Here is a 19,548-nt window from a genome sequence, read left to right on the forward strand (position 1 = left end):
GTTTCAATCTTTTCCTGAGCTGCAAAAGTACGTTCAAGTGCATGGAAAAGGTGAGCTTGCGTCTTTATTTCAAAATTTGTATTGTTTCAACGAAAAACAAAAAACTCCCATACTTTCGAAAAATTTTTGAATACATATGAGGAAATCCAGTATTTTTACGGCAGCGATGGGGTTTACGTCCACGTGACTGGTACAGGTTTACGTAATGACGTCATATACCCCCCTCCCCTTACAGTTTCGCTGGGAAGAAAAAAAAAAAAAAAACTTTTTGTATCGTAGGAATCAACAGCCGCCGCCATCTTGACTCGGCTCCGAATCGGGTTTCTGGTGGAGAATTAATTGTCCAAAAACCGAGCGCAGCCAGCCCCGGCGAACCACGCACAGCATTTTCTTGGGCCAAATGGAAGCGCGAGCTCTTGCGACGAGGATTAATGCAAACATGTAAGTGCGACTGGGCATTTTGTCGTGCCCAAAGATCGCCGTGTATTTGATTTCCCTTTTAGAGAGCGGCGCTTCTAGCCGTCCGTCCATCCCTAGACGCCGTATTTTCCAGCGCGACAGCCACCGGAAAAATAATCCGCCTCAAAGGAAATATTTTGCGATTTTTGCTCTTTTTATCGGAGCCGGAGGTGGATTTTAAGCCGGCTCGTTTGGACGGCGAAAAAGAGTGACTCCGCTTGGACGCGTCGCCGGTGAATGTCGCCGAAATGTCCTCGCGTTGGCTTGGTGTAATATTTCCTGATTACCTTTTATTTATTGCTATGGAGTGGAAATAATTTTGCATGTGGTTTTTTGAGGGAAATTATGTGGGTGCTGGATGTTGGATTGTCATGGGGTGATCTCCGGCGGCGAAGAGGGGCGCTGTTGCCTTTCTTTTGAAACCTCTCACCGGGAAGCATTTTGCCACTCAAAGAAAAAAAATCAAGCCAGTGCCATTGATTCTTTTTGACTCGCTGTCATAAGAGAAGGTTAACAATTAGAATAAAAGAAGCCCGGGACCACCCCAGACTGAGCACCCAGAATGGCTGACAATCTGCTGGATGTCGGACCTCCCACTGCAAAGCGACCCAAACTCAATTCATCGCTTTCGGCGTCGGACGGCCCAGGTGAGTGCTGCTGCTTGTCTTTATGTTTGATTTGTCGCCGCTGAGATGGGACGAAGATACCACAATCAAGTTGCTAGGCCACCCTTGTCTCTTTCATACTGAGGGCTCTCCAAGCTCTTAACTTGCGTCAGGTACTTTTGACACAGGGAAAGTGACAAGTATACATTCATGAGCATTGCTCATTTCAATCGCACAATTGACGGTGCTTGCTTTGCGCACAGCGCGTATTCAAAAGTGATAACCCATTACTCACGTGATAGAAAACTAATTATGCACTTTTAATTTGGGGATGCACCGATACGCTCTGCAGTTATTTGAAATTTATTCGGGATTGTGATTTTTTTCAGCCACGATTGAATTAACTGTTGGCGGTACAGTATTTACATTTTAAATGTGAGCTCTGCAGCATATCCAATCACATTCTCGATTAGTCAGCCAAACACTAGGGGGCAGACACTTGGGTATTTCTTAGCAAGGCTGCCTAAATTACAAGTAGATGTACGTGGACCCTGCAGCGGAAGCCAAAAGTCAGTAGATGACGAGTGATAGTTGATGTGGACAATTTTGCAAGAAAAAATGCAAGCGTCTGCTCTAATTTGGGCTCTCTGCCGCTTCGAGCCAGCGCTGGCGTTCGCCCTGTGTGAACGTGGCTGTAACGGTACATGTGTGGAAAATCAATCCAGCAGTTTAGCTCAAATCCAAAGGCAGAATCGTCTTTCCAAACAACTTTTTGACCCACCCCCCCACCCCCCTTTGGAAAAAGTATGTAAAGATATCCTCGTTGTCCTCGCGCACCTACTACCTGAATGGTGTACAGAGTCTTAACCCCTTCTCCACTTTTCCTCCTTAGATCTCGTCACCCTGTTTGACCTGGAAAATGACCTTCCGGACGAGCTCATCCCCAACGGAGACCTGTCTCAGATGGGAATGTCGTTGAATGGCGGTGGAGGAGGTCCTGCTCTCAACTCTATCATCCCGGATGCCGCCGCCAAACATAAGCAACTGTCGGAGCTCCTGCGGCCGGGTAGCTCCTCCATCTTGGCAAGTTCTCTCAATTCCACCAGTCCCCAACAGGGCGGCGCGGCGGGAGGCCAGGTCGGAGTCGCGCTGGGGAAAGGTCCGCTCGGGCAGGGCTCCCCCAATTGTCGCTCTCCCCAGGGCCAAAAAGTAGCTGCCGCTATGGGGCAAGGCAACGGAGGCGTGGCCTTCAATCAGGCTCTGTTGAACAGCAGCCAAGGACATGGGTTTCCGGGCCCGGCCAGGCAGGTGATGAATGGAGCTCTGGGAGCAGCGGGTCGAGGAAGACCCGGCGTGCAGTACCAGAGCCAAGGTACGGTGGGGGCGCCGGGAGCCGGAGCGCTTGCCGAGACGCTTGCCCAAGGAGAGCCGCTGTTGGCCGGACACAACTCGTTGACTGCTCAGCAAGCGGGACGCGTCAATAAGGTGAGGGTGAAAGAGGCTTGGCCCATTCCGACACTGAGTGCCGTACCTTGAAACATTTGATGCTCGCTCGTTCACACACTCACACACACACTCGCAGCCCTTTTTTGTGGTCAAAGATTTGCAGTTTGCTCACTTAAAAGGGAATTCAAGTGGGCCATTTTCTCGATAGTGATGTGAATTGGATGCATTATTGTCATGCTTATTATTGTTAATTATCACAATTGATTCACATTAAAATTGCGTTTGGGGAATATGAATGAAGTAGCAAAATGCACTTTGAAAGGGGAAGTCAAGTGTGCCATTTTCTCGACAGTGATGTGAATTGAATGCATTATCGCCATTCTTATTATTGTTAATTATTGCAATTGTATCACATCAAAATTACTTTTGTGGAAGATGAATGAAGTAGCAAAATGCACTTTGATTGTAATAATATCAGGAGTGGCCATTTTGCTTTGGAATGAAAATGACATTGGGGTGCCGGACGGGCTCGGGTAGTGCCTATCACCTGTGTTCTGCCTTTGGGCAAGTGGCATTTTGCATCAGCTCACGGAGCATTCGTTGAGAGAATAAGAACCTTTCGACGGGCGGAGGCTTCTGGTCACCCACGACGCTGCGAGCATGTGGCGCATGGACGCATCATCAAATGCCATTAGGAAGTCAAGTGAATTTGAAAGCAACAGCGGTGTACCGATCGGCCCTGTTGGCGCTGCACTTTAGTCTTTTGGAACAATTGATACTCAGGCTTTTTCTTTTTTTTGCTTCTCCTCCATTTGTCTCCGTCCGGTATAAGCTTCTCTTGCGCCTTTTGGTCTTAAGATAATAGAGCTGTAAATCAAGTTTATTGGGGTTGGTTGGGCACTTGCTGAAGAGGGGGGATGTACTAGAAAACACAAGACATTGGAAGAGAAATCCAAGTAGCAGCGTCTCCTTGCATATCAGTTTTGCCGCATCGACGTGGCTAGCTGGCTGCTGGGTGACACCCTAGTAAACGAGGATCGTTAAACTGGCAGCGAGATGGAGTGAAAGTCGTGCTACGTGTGAATGGGAGCGAGGGATCAGGGTTCAGGGCGCAGCCCAGAGGTCTGCTCGGCTGTCTTGTGAGCCAGTCCTTGTCCGCTCCGGGTCTCCCCTCCGTCTTCTCTGTTCGAAATGGCACGGGCTTGTTTCTTCTGCGTCTGGCGGCCAGGTCGATGCAACGTAGCACACGGTGCCCGAAAGCTAGCAAAGATGTCGGAGCCGTCGAATGGGAGCGGTAATGATTGCCTTTTTACCTTGCTCGCAAAATCTGTGTGTTGCTCTTCTGTATGAATGGCATCGGCACAGAGCGCTCGACCTTGGTGCCGTTCATGTTTGGACCCTAACAATGATGAGCATCTAACAATCCGTAAACACCACAGGGGGACTTTGCAAGGCTCGGCGTCACTGGCTTGGAAGAGAGAACGCGGCAGACAGATGTTTTGAGCTGCGTTTTTTTTGTACCGTCTACTTCTTCCAGATGGGGATGTCCACAGCTCCGTTTGGCCAGCAGTACGCTCAGCAGATCAGGCCCGTGGCTGTCAATGCCCAACAACTCCAGAGCAAGTCAGCCCTTCCCAACGGTCAACCCCAGTTTCCATCGGAGCTAAAGGGAGCCGGCGGTGTGGCCAACATGGTGAGTCTGTCCCGTTCACTTGGTTACCTGACTGCTCTGGCCGCATTTGATGGATTATGTCGCTCGTCCGGATTGTCCACACCAACTGAGACGAGTGTCACTCTGTCCTAATCCCAGATGCAGCAGCAGGTCACGTCAGCGGGGATCTTACCTGGCAGTGGCATGGGTGGCGGCGGCAGCGGAGCGTCAGCTGGTCCGACAGCCGATCCCGAGAAGCGCAAACTTATTCAGCAACAGCTGGTTCTGCTGCTCCACGCGCACAAGTGCCAGCGGTGGGAGCAGGCCAACGGCGAGGTGAGGGCCTGCACTCTGCCCCACTGCCGCACCATGAAGAACGTCCTCAACCACATGACCCACTGCCAGGCGGGCAAGTCTTGCCAGGGTGAGTCTTTTGCACAATGGTGTGCTGTTGCTTTCAAAGCGTGGACAGGGAGCCAGTCCTGCCACCAGTTGCCAAACCTGCAAGTAACCGATGCCCACTCAAAAAGGCTCAGAATTGTCTCAAGATGCCAAAATGATAACGCTAAAGCATTTCTTTGTGCTGTGGTCTTGAGGATGATGACAAGCAATTCAGTGATGTATTCAAGTTGCTGTGTGTGCTCTTCCATTCATAAAAGCTCTTATTTATATGCAACACCCACTTTGCGAAAGCCGGCAAAAGCCCTACGTTTGGCCTTTGAGGCTTCATTTAGTGCTTGTCCTCGTCTTAACTGTCAAATTCAAGTTGGGAGGAGGGCAAAAGTTCTTTGTCTGCTTGCCAGAGCCACGACTCATCCGATCTCTCTTCCCGTAGTGACCCACTGCGCGTCGTCCAGACAGATCATCTCCCATTGGAAGAACTGCACGCGGCACGACTGTCCCGTCTGCCTGCCTCTGAAGAATGCAAGTGACAAGAGAAACCAGCAACGTGAGTGCTGGATTTGTGGACATTTAAATGTTGAAACAAACAACAAAAAGCTGTCAACTGAAGGTGCTGTATGCATTCTTATTGAGGTACAAAATGCTCAGTGTCAGCCTCAAGTGAACGTGAAAATATGAGGTAGTGCCACCTGCAGGTGGCCCAGTGCTGAGCGCGAGGGCTGCAACTCATTCCAGGTTTCCTCAGGAAAGGCAGGGCCTGTAATGGGATACGCAGGGGAGGGGCTTTGCTGTTTCTTACTGGTGAGGGGGCGGGGCTTTGAAGGTGAGCCGCGCTCTGATTGGTTCAAAAGAGCCAATGACGGATTTAAACCCCCCCCACCGAGACTGCACGCTGCCGGGAGCGCTGCTGTGCGGAGCGCTCGTTTGCAACCGTTATTCAACACAAATGGATGTTTTGGTGGATGAATCCAAAGTTTGATCTGGTGTTCTTTTGGAGAATGATTTTAACCTTAAAACCCTCCTCTCCTCACACTTAAGCCATGCTAGGTTCCCCTGGGGCCAGCCTGCAGACTGCTATAGTCACAACAGGGGCCGCCCAGCCAAATGCCCCGCCCATCAACAGCTCTGCAACACACATCGACCCCAGCTCCATGCAGAGGGCCTACGCCGCTCTGGGGCTCCCCTACGGCAACCAGTCTCCTGCTCCGAACCAGGGACAGGGTCCTGCTCACCACAACACCCAGGGGCACCAGCAGCTCCGAAATATCAACGTCCTCGGTAGATGAGGAAGACCAACATTTCTTGTCATCAACAAGAAGCACGTGCCTCATTTCTGTCTCCTGTTTATCAGGCTGTCATCACATGAAGCAAATGGCCGCAGGCACGGGGGTCCCCTCTTTGGACCAGACCGGCTTGCACGGCGACTCCTTGCCCTCCTCACTCAACAAGTGAGGCGATCCACCATGTTTTCTCCTCTCTTCTGGGTTCAATTGACTTTGTTTGAATCCTGCTGCCTTTCTTCTGTTTGTCCTCCAGTCCACTGCTGCCAGACGGGTCGACGGCAGGGGGCGGGGGAAACTTGCCTGCCGCCGCCCCGCTCTCCGCTTCGGGGGTCAGGAAGGCCTGGCATGAGCACGTCACTCAGGACCTGCGCACCCACCTGGTGCACAAACTGTATGTCGTGCGTGCGTGTGTGTGACTGCGTCTACTGACACGAGAACATGTGATCAAAAAGAGTGTCTACACCCCCCCCCCCCCACACACACACACCTTACCCCACCCCACCCCAGAGTACAAGCCATATTCCCAACCCCAGACCTTGCAGCACTGAAGGACCGCAGAATGGACAACCTGGTTGCGTACGCGCGCAAAGTTGAGGGCGACATGTACGAGTCAGCCAACAGTAGGGTAAATAATTCACTTGATGTCTCGGTGACGGCCGTGGCAACCTTCTTAAGGCTTTTGTCTCTTCTCTCCCTCTGACTAGGACGAGTATTACCACTTCCTGGCGGAGAAGATCTACAAGATCCAGAAGGAGCTGGAGGAGAAGCGGCGCCTGCGGATCCAGAGGCAGCCTGGCACGGTGCCTTCAGTGACTCAGGCCACGGGCCCGCTGGGACAGCCCGTCCGACTTCCCAGTCAGTCGTCACATCTAGCACTTTTTCTTTCTGAGGCACGGCAATCATTTTTGAGTGATTGATTGTGTTCCACTTCAGATGGACCTGCGCCTATGCCAAATCAGATCATGAACCGTCTGCACGTGACTCAAGGTATTGGGATTTCTTTTTATGGAAGTACACTCAGTTCAAATACCATGTCACGTTTTGGACTCGTGGCGATGTCATCGACCGACGTATCCTTGTTCTTAAGGACTCAACGCGTACAACGCGATGCAAAACGTGCAGACGTCGCAGGCGGTCTTGGGGCCGCGAGCTCCCTCGCCCATGAATCATCCCTCGCAGCTGAACTTGAACTCCATCCCGGCAGTGAGTTTGAGCTCTTTCGTATTCATTAAGACTTTAAAAGCGACTGCTTGAAACAGCAAATGGTCCAAATTTGAGTCAAAGCAACATTTTCTCAAAACTAAACTTCAGCCACTGAAATCACTTCAAAAGTGTGGGCTGTTCGTTGGCTTTTTTCTCGTGACGCTGCCATGTCAGTGGTGACCATGGACAAAAGTCTGTCGATGCCCGCGAACATGAACCCCAGCTCGGCTTTTTTCTTGTGACGCCGGCGTAATACCAGTGGTGACCAAGGAGAAAAGTCTGTCGATACTTGCGAACATGAACCAGCTCAGTGCAGTATGCGGAATACAATGTCTTGGAAAACAATTAGACAGCAAATATGAAACAGACGCGAGTCTCGTTTCATTCAGCACAGTATGCAACTTGACGTGCTGGTAGTGGGGAACAAAAAACAGAAACTGTGACGTACTAAAGCCAGAATAGGTTGGACCCGCACTGCAGTCTGTGGCATGCAAGTAACGCTGCTTCAAAGGGTGAACTCAAGACTGTCGTGTCATTGCACTTTATTATGTGGCGCTTTACATCTCTTTCTACTGAAATGTTAAAATTCTTCTGAAAACGTTGCCTGTTCAGTCACTTAGTTTTATGTTGGCAACAGTTTAAGCCCGCAGAGAATGAGTTCTGTTGACATACCAACAACAACAACTTGGAAGTCAGTCGGCATGGCGTTCCACTCTACTCAAACTTGGAAGGAAATGAGATGCCTACCAGTACCGCAGTGATGCATTCTCCTGCTTTCCTAGATGGCCATGTCCCCTTCCAGAACAGCACAGAATCCTGGAATGATAGCTAATCACGCAGGCAACATGCTTCCTCAGCCAGCCAACCAGACTCAGTTCTTGCCACAGGCACATTTTTCCGCCACCGGAGCCATGAATGTGAACGTTGGTGTGGGTCAGCCAGCAACACAACCGGGTACACAGGTGAGATGTCGTCTCTTCTTTGCAATTTCACTCAACGGCAATGCTAGGCTTCCGCCAGGGCCACGAAGCAGAAACTGAGCGAATAACGACATCCTTTGTTCCATTGAGTCGATGTCTGTGGCGGAAACTCGTTGTACAAACCGTTGGGCGTACGGCCAAAATTTGGGAACAGGAATGACCATCGTCAGTCACTACTTTCTGTCTTGGGATTGCGGCAGAAGGCTCAGCTGTGCGTTTGCTGCCTTGGTTTGATTTCATTTAATTTTTAGAACTTCAAAGATCCCACCCAGCACGGACAGAGGTGAAAGGTCCGCCTTTGAGCAAGCTATTAGAGCTCCCTGGTGATAGTGTCTGCGAAGCTTTTTATGCCACCATCAACGAATCGGCCTTGTTTGCATTTTCCATGGTTACCGTTCGCCCAAAATGGCTGCCACATCCCAAAATGCAATGCAATGTATAGAATGAAATGCAAAATATTATATAATATAATATATATAGTAGTATTTTCTAATTCTAAAGAATAGCGTCAATGGTCTCTGATACAAGCGGTGAATATTTGGATACAAAAGTCACAGTAACACACGTAGACAGAGAATATAACTACCGTAATTGCCGGACTATAAACCGCACCGGATTATAAAACGCACCAGCTAAAATTCAGGGATATTTCAGTTTTTTTCTTACATAAGCCGCACCGGTCTATAAACCGCACGTGCACACGAGTTTTTTACAAAGAAAGACAGTACATAGAAAGCCTTTTTAACGTTTTAATAACATACTTGAACATGTCTTTCTAAACATTGCCGCGACGCAGCAGTAGTACCGCAGCAACGCGGAAGTGTGCACGCGAGTTATTAGCAAAAAAAGACTGGACACAGAAAGTTTTTTTAAAGCTTTAATAACATACCTCAACATTTCTTTCCAAACACTGCCTGTGACGCGGCAGTAATACCGCAGCAACACGGAAGTAACACAGCAAAGTCACTGAGACGCGGCGGTAACACAGCAGCAACACGGTAGCACAGTACTAACAGGGCTGGTTAAAAAAAAAACATACCAGTAAAAGTAAAAAAAGAGCCGCCTTCATCTTCCTCCTGTGCACTGAAACCATCGAAGTCTTCCTCCTTAGTGTCCGATTGGAATAGCGTTAGATATCCTTCGCCTCACACTTTCTCAGTCTCTCTTTCGTCGTCGGTTTTATGCATTTCTTCGAGTGTGAAGAAATGCATAAAACCGCATTCAACTGTTCATGCTAATCTTATTCATGCGCTAAATTACATTAAACTAGCGAGCGACACGTATAGCTTAAAAGCGGCATCATATGCATTTCTTTTGTCCCCCATAATGACGGTTTGTGTATAAAAGCTTCCTGTTTTTGTGTGAGTGCGGGTGTGTGCGTGATGTGCGAGACGATCAAAACACAAACTAGCACGTCTTCTTCGGCGCATTATCTCTTCTTCGTCTGTCTCGCTCTTGCTTCCTGCTAGAGTGCCCCCTGGAGACCGGAGGCCGTAAAAATCCATAAGTATGCTCCAGAGTAGACACAAGATAATGTCATCAACATCGACTGCCTTTGGCTTGAAAGCGGCATCATATGCATTTCTTTTGTCCCCCATGATGACAGTTTGTGTATAAAGGCTTACTTTCAGTAATGTCCGTCTTGATCGCGTTCTGCGTGATGCGCGAAATGTAAACACAAACTAGCACGACTTCTTCGGCGCATTATCTCTTCTTCGCCTGTCTCGCTCTTGCTTCCTGCTAGAGCGCCCCCTGGAGGCCGGAGGCCGTAAAAATCCATAAGTACGCCGCGCTGCCGTTTAAGTTTCAAAGTAACCTTCTGAATAAAATGCATTAAAAGTTCACAACTTGCTTTTGGTGAGCAAAATGTCAGAAGAATTGAATTTAAATGCTGATTGATTGGGTTTTAATACAATGCAGATGGTCCAAACAGCGCCACTGCTTTGTGTAATCTCTGAGTGACATGGCAGAGTAAGAGAAAGGGTTTAGAGCACAGGTGTCAAACTCGAGGCCTGGGGGCCAGATACGGCCCGCCACATCATTCTATGTGGCCCGCGAAGACAAATTGTGCATCAATTTCGTGTGTCATTACTAGAATTGCAAATTGTCTTCACTTTTAATAATATCTTTTTTTTTAAATATTTGACCAGTTTTTACTCGTCTGATTTGAAAACGAGTTATTTGTCAGTTTGTTTTGTAGCTTTTACTGTATATAATAGTGTTAAGAGTAAAAGTGATCAAGTCATCACGAAAAAAAATCTTATATAAGCCGCACCTGACTATAAGCCGCAGGGTCCAAAATTTTGGAACAAAGTCGCGGCTTATAGTCTGGAAATTACAGTACTCGTCAGTGAATTTTTCTCATCCTTTAGAAAAAATAACTGCAGATTATTGCGTCATATTAATTGAAAGTCTTGCATTCATGAATGTGTTAGGTGTTATCACCCACATACCCTCCTCCAGTGGCCAAGTCACACATACCAGACTCAATGGCCATGAAATGTCCCAGGTCCATGCTAATTTTGTTCATTTCATCCCAAACAGTGCCAGAACTCCAGCCTGCCTCTGAATGGGCCGGGCACGCTGGGCACCCAGGTGCCCCAGGTGACGGGCACGCCTCCGCCCAACTCTTGCGCCAGCTTCCCAAAGCAACAGCATCACCCGCTGCCGCAGCAATCCTCCACTCCCGGCTCGACAGGGGGACCAGCCTCCAATCTAGGCCACCTCGCCGGCGGCCACCCGGGTCCACCATCTGTCGTCGGTACGCCACCCGAGCCTTCCCAGCCGCTCACGCCACTACGGCCACAGCCTGAGCCCTCCAGCCAAATGCACCAGCCAACATTGATGCGGGCGCAGTATCCTGGCACACCGGTGAGGCTTTTGACTGCGAATGAAAAAAGGCTTTGATGGTCTGCCGTCACAATGTGCTCTTTCCTCCTTCAGATGTCACAGGCCGCTGCTAGCGCCAACAGCAGAGCGCCCACCCCGGCCTCTGTGGCCGAGGTCGACTCGCAACAGAACCTGCCAGACGTGACCGCCAATTCGGAAGAGAAAGATGATGATGAAGATGACAGTCATTCGGGGGGCAAGCCAACTGGAATCAAAGTGGAGGTATGTCCTTGAGTTGAAGGACTGTGTTACCTTGATGTCAGTTCCGTGCATGGTCAAGACTTAAAAAAAAAGAATCAAAGGCAAACTAGTGCAGTTCGTGACAAATTGCTGAAAAGATTTTGAACCTGACTTATCTGTTTTTCTTGTGTTCTTGTAGCAAGCTGATGAAGCCAAGCCCTCTCTGGTGAAGAAGGAGCCGGCTGCAGCTGAGCCAAAGCAGGAACCGATGGACACCGAAGAAAACAAGCCAGTGGTGAAGACGAAACCCATAGAAGAGGCGGAAAGTGGGGGCAATGCCGCCGCTTTTCAGAGCCGCAAAAAAAGTGAGTTAGGGTGGGGGGGGGGCTTGCGTTAGGAGCCGTCATATTGTCAAAGTTGGTGTTGTATTTTTTTGTTTGCTTTTTGGTCAGAAACCAGTGTTTTGGGGAAAGCAACTCATGCTTTATAACAGATAAAGCTTAAATTTTTTTTTGTTTTTTTTTGTTTTTAAAGCAGCGCATCGACTCTTTCTTTCGCTCGGCTGGGTGTTTATTTTGCCCCAGAACACAGTTGTTGAAAGATCCGTCGACATGCTCTCAAAACAGCAGCCTTTGAAAATGGCTGGCAGTGAATGAGTTCAAACGTAGGCAAAAAATATGTTTTGGAGCAGATGAATGGCATTTGACTCCATTTTAATGAGGAACTTTTTTCATTGGATTCAATTTGCGAGCTTGGCGGCAGTCTGAAGTGAACCGAGGTAGCATTGTGTTCCAGGGGTCTCTGTCATTGACGCAACCCAAATGTTTTCTTTTTTTGCGCGCTTACGCCTGCTGTCGCTGTCTGTGCAGTTTTCAGGCCCGAAGAGCTCAGACAAGCTCTAATGCCGACGCTTGAGGCCCTCTACAGGCAAGACCCTGAGTCTCTGCCTTTCAGACAGCCCGTGGACCCCCTGCTGCTCGACATTCCGGTCAGTGTCCGGGCACACGTACTAAACGCCCGCGACTTGACCTTTCTTTTCTTAATTTGTCGCTGAATCTCTGCCTACTTTTCAGGACTATTTTGACATTGTGAAGAACCCCATCGACCTGTCCACTATCAAGCGCAAACTGGACACAGGTCAGTACCAGGAGCCGTGGCAATACGTGGACGACGTGTGGCTCATGTTCAGCAACGCCTGGCTGTACAACCGCAAGACTTCACGCGTTTACAAGAACTGCAGCAAGCTGGCCGAGGTCTTTGAAATGGAGATCGAGCCCGTCATGAAGTCGCTAGGCTACTGCTGCAGCCGCAAGGTGAGAGCAAGTGAGAGTACGTGAGCACTTGCTATAGGGCTGACTCTCCTCTCCTCTTGCGAGAGAGCGGGCTCTCGGCCGTTTCGGAATGTCCAATGGCTCCACGCCTATTTGGCCCTCGCACGGGCCACGCCTTAGCAGCCTCACTTGAGTGCCACGCCCTTTGTCTTTGCTTGGCAGTACGAGTTCTCCCCGCAAACGCTGTGCTGCTACGGCAAACAACTGTGCACCATCTCAAGGGACAGTGTCTACTACAGCTATCAGAACAGGTGAAGCCGCATCCTGACTGACTGCACGTAACGGTGCCACTGCATTTCCAACCATTTCTTCCCACTTGTGGCCACCAGGTATCACTTCTGTGAGAAGTGCTTCAATGAGATCCAGGGCAACAGTGTGACGCTGGGGGACGACCCGGCCCAGTCGCAGACGTAAGTTTCACTTTCAAATTGCTGTTCGGATCAATCACTGAAGCAACTTGAGCACGCACCTCCTTTGGGTTTCAGCATGATATCCAAAGAGCAGTTTGAGAAGAAGAAAAATGACATGTTGGACTCTGAACCGTGAGTACGGGCCGCTATTTGGACACGCTGCATCTGAATGCGATTGGCGTCAAACATCCATCCGTCTGTCTTCTCAGGTTTGTTGAATGTCAAGATTGCGGACGCAAGATGCATCAGATCTGCGTACTGCATTACGAGGTCATTTGGCCGTCTGGGTGAGTCTGGGCCATTGGCGTCACGTCACCGTTGGAGAGTTTCTCTTGACGTGCTTGCTTTTGTCCCCTAGCTTCATCTGTGACCACTGTTTGAAGAGGTCTGGCAAAACAAAAAAGGAGAACAAGTTTTCTGCTAAAAGTAAGCCCAACGAATGTCAACATGAAACGTGCGCGGTGTATTCCAAGTCTGTTTGTGCGCAAAGGGTTGCAGTCAACGAGGTTGGGGACGTACATCGAGGACCGGGTCAATAAGTACTTGAAAAGGCAGAACCACCCAGAGGCCGGCGAAGTGTTTGTTCGAGTGGTGGCCAGCTCTGACAAAAGTGTGGAGGTGAAGCCCGGAATGAAATCCAGGTAAGTGTGGCTGCCGCTGCGGCTGCGACCGCTGCGACTGCGACCGCTGCGACTGCTTTGGGACGTCCAATGGCTCCACGCATCAGCTTTTGTACTGCTCAGGTTTGTGGATTCGGGCGAGATGGTGGAGAGCTTCCCTTACAGAACCAAAGCGCTTTTTGCATTTGAAGAAATTGATGGCGTGGACGTTTGTTTCTTTGGTATGCACGTCCAGGAATATGGCTCGGATTGCCCTTTTCCAAATACCAGGTGCGCAAAGCATCCGAGAAGTTTAAGCTTGTCCTGTTTCTGCTTGAGCATACAGCCAAGAGCTTTTCTTACTTCTCAGGCGGGTTTACATATCATACCTGGACAGTATTCACTTCTTCAAACCACGCATGCTCAGGACTGCCGTTTATCACGAGATCCTCATCGGATACCTGGAATATGTCAAGAAACTGGGGTACGTGATGTGAGCAAGAACTTGACACTGGAAGCTTTCTCTCATTTGTCGTGCTTGAAAGTAAAGCAAAGTAAAACAAAACAAAAACATGTGGACTTTGTGCAGGTATGTGATGGGTCACATCTGGGCCTGCCCACCCAGCGAAGGAGACGACTACATTTTCCACTGCCACCCTCCCGACCAGAAGATCCCCAAGCCCAAGAGGCTCCAAGAGTGGTACAAGAAGATGCTGGAGAAGGCTTTTGCCGAGAGAATCCTCCATGATTTCAAGGTGGCCGTCTTGTGCTTTTGCAGTCTTCAACCTCGATCGCAAAGACGACGTTTAATAGAAAGATACACATGAGTGGACTGAATGTTAGTTGACTCACAGATGCTCCCTTGCACTTTATTGCTTTTGTTTTTTTTCCATATTTGTGTTTGGCTTTCTCAAAGGCAACAATGACCATTTATAGAATGCATTTCAACTTCAGGGATTGATTGCTTCCTTCTTGACAAGTGTGTCTCAAATTTCAGTTGGGTGAAAAAGTTGAATTTCACGAGTTCAGTTCAAAACTTGAAACGAGTAGATTTTCAATTCATTACGTGCAGTGAAATATTTCATTTGTCCTATTTTTCCCCATCCCTTACCGCAAAGAAAAACCCAATCAAATGAAGTACAAACTTTAATCCATTTCCATTGTTAATGTTTTAATGCGAGTTTCTTTCCAAAGAGAAAAACTAAAGTAAAGGTGGAGCTTCTCGACCGTATTGGAATTTATCGATACGCACCCGTGTGATCAGTTTAGTTCTTTGTGATATTTTTCCATGCATTTCGTATTGTCCTTGGGACGTTTTTAAAACCAACATGGTTGGTCCCCGATTATGTAAGCTGCTTTGTTGTCGATACAGCTTACATCAGAATGATCAGGTGAAATGTTAGTTCACGCATTAAGATGACAGACAATCAAGATGAAAAACTAAGTTTTGAGTTGCTATGTGGCGTCAGAACATAAGCATAAAAATAAGTCGCCCTCCTTGTGTTTGGTGTGTCTGGCCGCACAGTTGTAATGCTTTATTTCCTCGTTGATGTTTCTGTGAAGCGTTGTTCAACTTGCCAACGCTAAAAGCGAAGTCACTGTTTTGACTTGGTGTCTTCTTCATTCAGGACATTTTCAAGCAAGCCACAGAAGATAGGCTGACCAGCGCCAACGAGCTGCCGTACTTCGAGGGTGACTTTTGGCCCAACGTGCTGGAGGAGAGCATCAAAGAATTGGAGCAGGAGGAGGAGGAGAGGAAGAAGGAGGAGAACACGGTCTCCTGTGAGACACCAGAGGTGAGCAAGTGAGATTGGAAGGTATTGTTTGAAAACCTCCAGCAGCTAACGAGGCATCTTTTTGAGTCGAGTTGGGTCAATTGTCACATTCTCATTTGCCTTTTAATCCAAAGGGATCCCACGCTGACAGTAAGAATGCTAAGAAGAAGAACAACAAGAAAACCAACAAAAATAAGAGCAGCGTCAGCCGAGCCAACAAGAAGAAGCCCGGGATGCCGAATGTGGCCAACGATCTGTCCCAAAAGCTCTATGCCACCATGGAGAAGCACAAAGAGGTAAGTCATCTTGCTCTCATCTGGCTCGTCACTCAAAAGCTTGGCACTTGGCACATTTTAGCCGGCTCTCTACTTCTCATTTGTGCCTCACAATTTTTGTTCATTTTGGACTGTATGTTGTTGAGATTGAATGACTCATTTTTCTTGGGCAGCTGATCAGCTGTTTTGCCTTTCTTCTCTTTGCAGGTGTTTTTTGTCATCCACCTTCACTCTGGGCCTGTCATCAACACGTTGCCTCCCATCATGGACCCCGACCCTCTGTTGGCATGCGACCTGATGGACGGCCGCGATTCCTTCCTGACCTTGGCCCGAGACAAGCACTGGGAGTTCAGCTCTTTGCGGCGGTGCAAGTGGAGCACCATGTGCATGCTGGTGGAGCTGCACAACCAGGGCCAGGACCGCTTTGTGTACACCTGCAACGAATGCAAGCGCCACGTGGAGACTCGCTGGCATTGCACCGTCTGTGAGGTAGGCCACGGAAAAGATGCACATTTGAATTTGTATCGGGTTGAACGCTTGTATTTGTTTTGGTTGCGGTGTGTCTGTCCCGATCGGCCGTGGATGACCATATGACCATAACGTCTTTTTTTTCCCTTTTCTGTCACAGGACTACGACCTATGTGCTAACTGCTACAAGACAAAGGGCCATGAACACCAGATGGTGAAGTGGGGATTGGACTTGGATGACGACAGCAACTCCCAGGGCGCAGAGTCCTCCAAGAGCCCTCAGGAAAGCCGACGTCTCAGCATCCAGCGCTGCATTCAGTCCCTGGTCCACGCTTGCCAGTGCCGCAACGCCAACTGCTCCCTGCCGTCCTGTCAGAAGATGAAGCGGGTGGTTCAGCACACCAAAGGCTGCAAGCGCAAGACCAACGGTGGCTGCCCCGTCTGCAAGCAGCTCATCGCCCTGTGCTGCTACCACGCCAAACACTGTCAGGAGAACAAGTGCCCCGTGCCCTTCTGCCTCAACATCAAGCATAAACTCCGTCAGCAGCAAATCCAGCACCGCCTCCAGCAGGCTCAGCTGATGCGCCGCCGAATGGCCACCATGGCTGGTAGGGGCGCACCAGTGCCGTCCCCGCCTCCTTCCGCTCCTGGCACGCCCAACTCTGTGCAGCAGCCTCACACGCCGCAGACCCCGCAGCAGCCGCCGCCGCAGCCGGCCCCCAACGCGGTTCAAGGCTTCCCCAACAACTGTCGCGGCAGCAGCCAACCCCCGACGCCTGTCCCGCAGGGCAAACAGGGCCCCCAGTCGTCCCCACTCCACCAGCAGCAGTCACCTCTGCCCAGCTTGCCGCAGCAACCTCAGCCACAGATGGTGCCGCAGCTGCAACAGCAGCAGCAACAGCAGCTGACGGCCTTGAAAGTGGCCAAACAGATGGAGATGGCCGAGATGGCCATCAAGTCAAAGCAACAGCAGCAACAAAGTTACGCCATGAACGGGATGCCCATGAACCACCCACGCATGATGGGCCCCATGCAGGGGATGCAGATGATGCGAGGCCCGCCCCAACGGATGCAGACTATGCAGCAGAGCCAGTGGGGTCCCGGAATGCAGAAAGCTCCTGGCCAGCTGCAACAAGGCATCGTGGCCCCCCAGCAGGCTCAGGGAGCCACCATGGTGCAGCAAGGTCAGCTCGTGCATAGAGCCATGATGACCCAGCCGCAGGGGTTTCAAATGCAGCAGGGCATGACGACTACGCCGCAGCAGCAGCAGCCGCAGCAGCAACAGCCGCAGCAGCAGCCGCAGCAGCAGCAGCCGCAGCAGAACGTACCGCGAGGGATGCCCAGTAACATTGCGCCCAACGCTTTGCAGGAGCTACTGCGAACTCTCAAGTCTCCCAGCTCGCCGCAGCAGCAGCAACAGGTCTTGAACATCCTCAAGTCCAACCCGCAGCTTATGGCCGCCTTCATCAAGCAGCGGACAGCCAAGTACCAAGCCAGCCAGCCATCGCAGCCACAGCAGCAGCAGAACCCCCAAAGCATGGCGGCCATGCAGGCCATGTTGCAGGTGCAGAGGCCCGGGACCCTGCCTCAGCAGCAGCAGCCTACGCAACAGGTGGCTCTGGCCCCCATGGGACCCCAAGGCCAGTTAATCAATGTGGCTCAGAATGGGAACCCTCAGCTTTACCGCAGACAGCAGTTGTTCCGGATGCAACAGCATCAGGCAGGCATGCCTCAGACGCACGCTCAGTACCAGCAGCAGCAGCCACCGGCGGCAGCAAGTTACTCGCAGCTCCGCATGCAGCAGCATCAAATGGCTATGCAAGGAGGTGTCAAGCCGATGGGCCAGCTCCCTCCCTCGTCCCAATTGGGCCAAATGGCCATGGATGGAGCCCAGAAACTCCTACAGCAGCGCATGCTCCAGCAGCAGCAGATGTTGAAGCAGCAGATGGGATCGCCGGCGCAGGCCATGAGCCCCCAGCCACACATGCTCCAAGGCCAGGCGATAGCGGCGGCAGCTCACCTGCCCAGTGCCCCAGTTATGGGCAACCCTTTGAGCAGCCAGGTGCGCTCGCCAGCCCCGGTCCAGTCTCCTCGGCCGCCCTCGCAGCAGCCCCAGCATTCCAGTCCTTCCCCACGGATACATCCGCAGCCTTCGCCCCAGCATGGCGCCCTTCTCTCCAGCTCCCCTCATCCCATCATCGGGGGCCCCATGGAGCAGGGACATATGGGGACGCAGGAGCAGAGCGCCATGCTGCCGCAGCTTAACGCACCCAGCCGAGGGGGCTTGAGTACTGACATGGGCATGGTGGGGGACACCACGGGAGACACGCTGGAAAGATTTGTTGAAGGATTGTAGCAGAAAGTTGGGAAACTTGAGTTACATGTTTTGTGATCTTTTGGCGTTTTGTTCCAACACTGGGCCATTTTCTCCGTCACTGCTGCACAGGACGTATTTTGGGTTCAGAGCAGCCATGCAAGAATCGATGCTGTGGTCTTTGTGTTGTTAAAAATTTATTTTCATTTGTTTATGGTCTGCTATTTTTTTTAACAAAGCCTCTCAAAACAAAAATCCCCTCCCTTTTTATTTTTCATTTCAATCCATTTTGTACCTTTGCAAATAATTATTGTGTTTGTGTTGAGTAAGGCTGCAAAGTTAATGTGGGATTTCTTTTCCTTTTTTTTTTTTTTCGCCAGGTTTTACTTCTCAGTTCCAGACTAATTTATTCTAAGATGCCATTTTTCAAAAAGGACTGCCTTTTGGGAAAGCCTTAATTTTCTTCCTGCTTGCAGATCCTATGGAGGATTACTGTGTTTCTATAGATTTAGGAACTATTGCACAGCGACAAACACAACAGGCAGGTGTTCAAAAGCCTGAATTTTTTTTTCTACTCGCCTTGGCTCAGTATTTGTCTTGCATATGTGCAAATAATCACTTTGTCTCTTTTTCAGTCCTAATGATTTCTCTGAGTCCTGCTCTTCTTTTGCCTGTGGTGAGAAATGAACATGTTGAAACTGCTGATTTGTGTTCAGAGTTCTGTGCATCATTTTCTATCTTCCATTAAACTTGAATCCACGATGACCTGTCTAATGTAAATCAGGCAGCTCGACAGCACTGTAAATATGCAGATAATAAGAAGAGGTCACTGTACAAACCAGTTCAGGATGGCTCATTTCCTACTTATATACCATATTGTTTAATAAACCTGTGAGCCACAGACTCTTGGTCACTTCTCTTTAGACTGACAGTTTTCCTCTAGAATTTAACTGACTATTTCTTGATCTGTCTTTCTGACATCGTTTTTCATGTTTTTTTTTTTATTTCCTGAGATGATTACATTTTCCCCTCAAAATAAAAGCTGAATAATTCATACGAACTTAAATGTTGACACGTTAGCACAGTTTTTGTAACCCTAACCCAGTCTTCAAACCATGATTTCAAACCTTAACCAAAGTGCAAAACTTGGTCTTGAAATCCTTTGACTTAAAAAAATAAATAAATCTTGTTTAATAAATTAAATCCATACGTTTAAATGTAATAGTAATTTAACAAAAGTTTACGTGGTCACATTGACCACTTTGACCTTGAGATGAA

General features: G+C 49.5%; 1 protein-coding gene across 1 annotated transcript; it reads left to right on the top strand.

The window, feature by feature from the left end:
• Positions 1-262: 262 nt before the first annotated feature.
• On the top strand, positions 263-19,171 carry crebbpb (CREB binding lysine acetyltransferase b). The gene is made up of 31 exons (XM_088358716.1): positions 263-1,106; positions 1,957-2,549; positions 4,048-4,203; positions 4,321-4,585; positions 4,997-5,110; positions 5,602-5,841; positions 5,915-6,011; positions 6,100-6,237; positions 6,354-6,471; positions 6,551-6,701; positions 6,780-6,833; positions 6,934-7,049; positions 7,832-8,011; positions 10,574-10,900; positions 10,973-11,140; positions 11,298-11,463; positions 11,968-12,086; positions 12,172-12,411; positions 12,592-12,680; positions 12,759-12,839; positions 12,915-12,971; positions 13,049-13,126; positions 13,198-13,265; positions 13,330-13,480; positions 13,583-13,729; positions 13,809-13,922; positions 14,028-14,193; positions 15,067-15,234; positions 15,348-15,509; positions 15,696-15,977; positions 16,117-19,171. Exons 1-31 carry the CDS (start codon positions 1,022-1,024, stop codon positions 18,310-18,312), a joined length of 7,086 nt encoding a protein of 2,361 aa, XP_088214842.1. The 5' UTR covers positions 263-1,021; the 3' UTR covers positions 18,313-19,171.
• Positions 19,172-19,548: the final 377 nt, after the last annotated feature.

This window comes from Syngnathus floridae, chromosome 17 (assembly GCF_059516105.1).
Source record: "Syngnathus floridae isolate MCC-2025c chromosome 17, RoL_Sflo_1.0, whole genome shotgun sequence".
Lineage (NCBI taxonomy): Eukaryota > Metazoa > Chordata > Actinopteri > Syngnathiformes > Syngnathidae > Syngnathus > Syngnathus floridae.

Coding starts and splice junctions, on each gene's coding strand:
- crebbpb (XM_088358716.1), top strand. CDS start 1,022: ATGGCTGACAATCTGCTGGATGTCGGACCTCCCACTGCAAAGCGACCC. Junction 4,586..4,996: donor GGCGGGCAAGTCTTGCCAGG/GTGAGTCTTTTG, acceptor CTCTTCCCGTAG/TGACCCACTGCGCGTCGTCC. Junction 12,972..13,048: donor GACATGTTGGACTCTGAACC/GTGAGTACGGGC, acceptor CTGTCTTCTCAG/GTTTGTTGAATGTCAAGATT.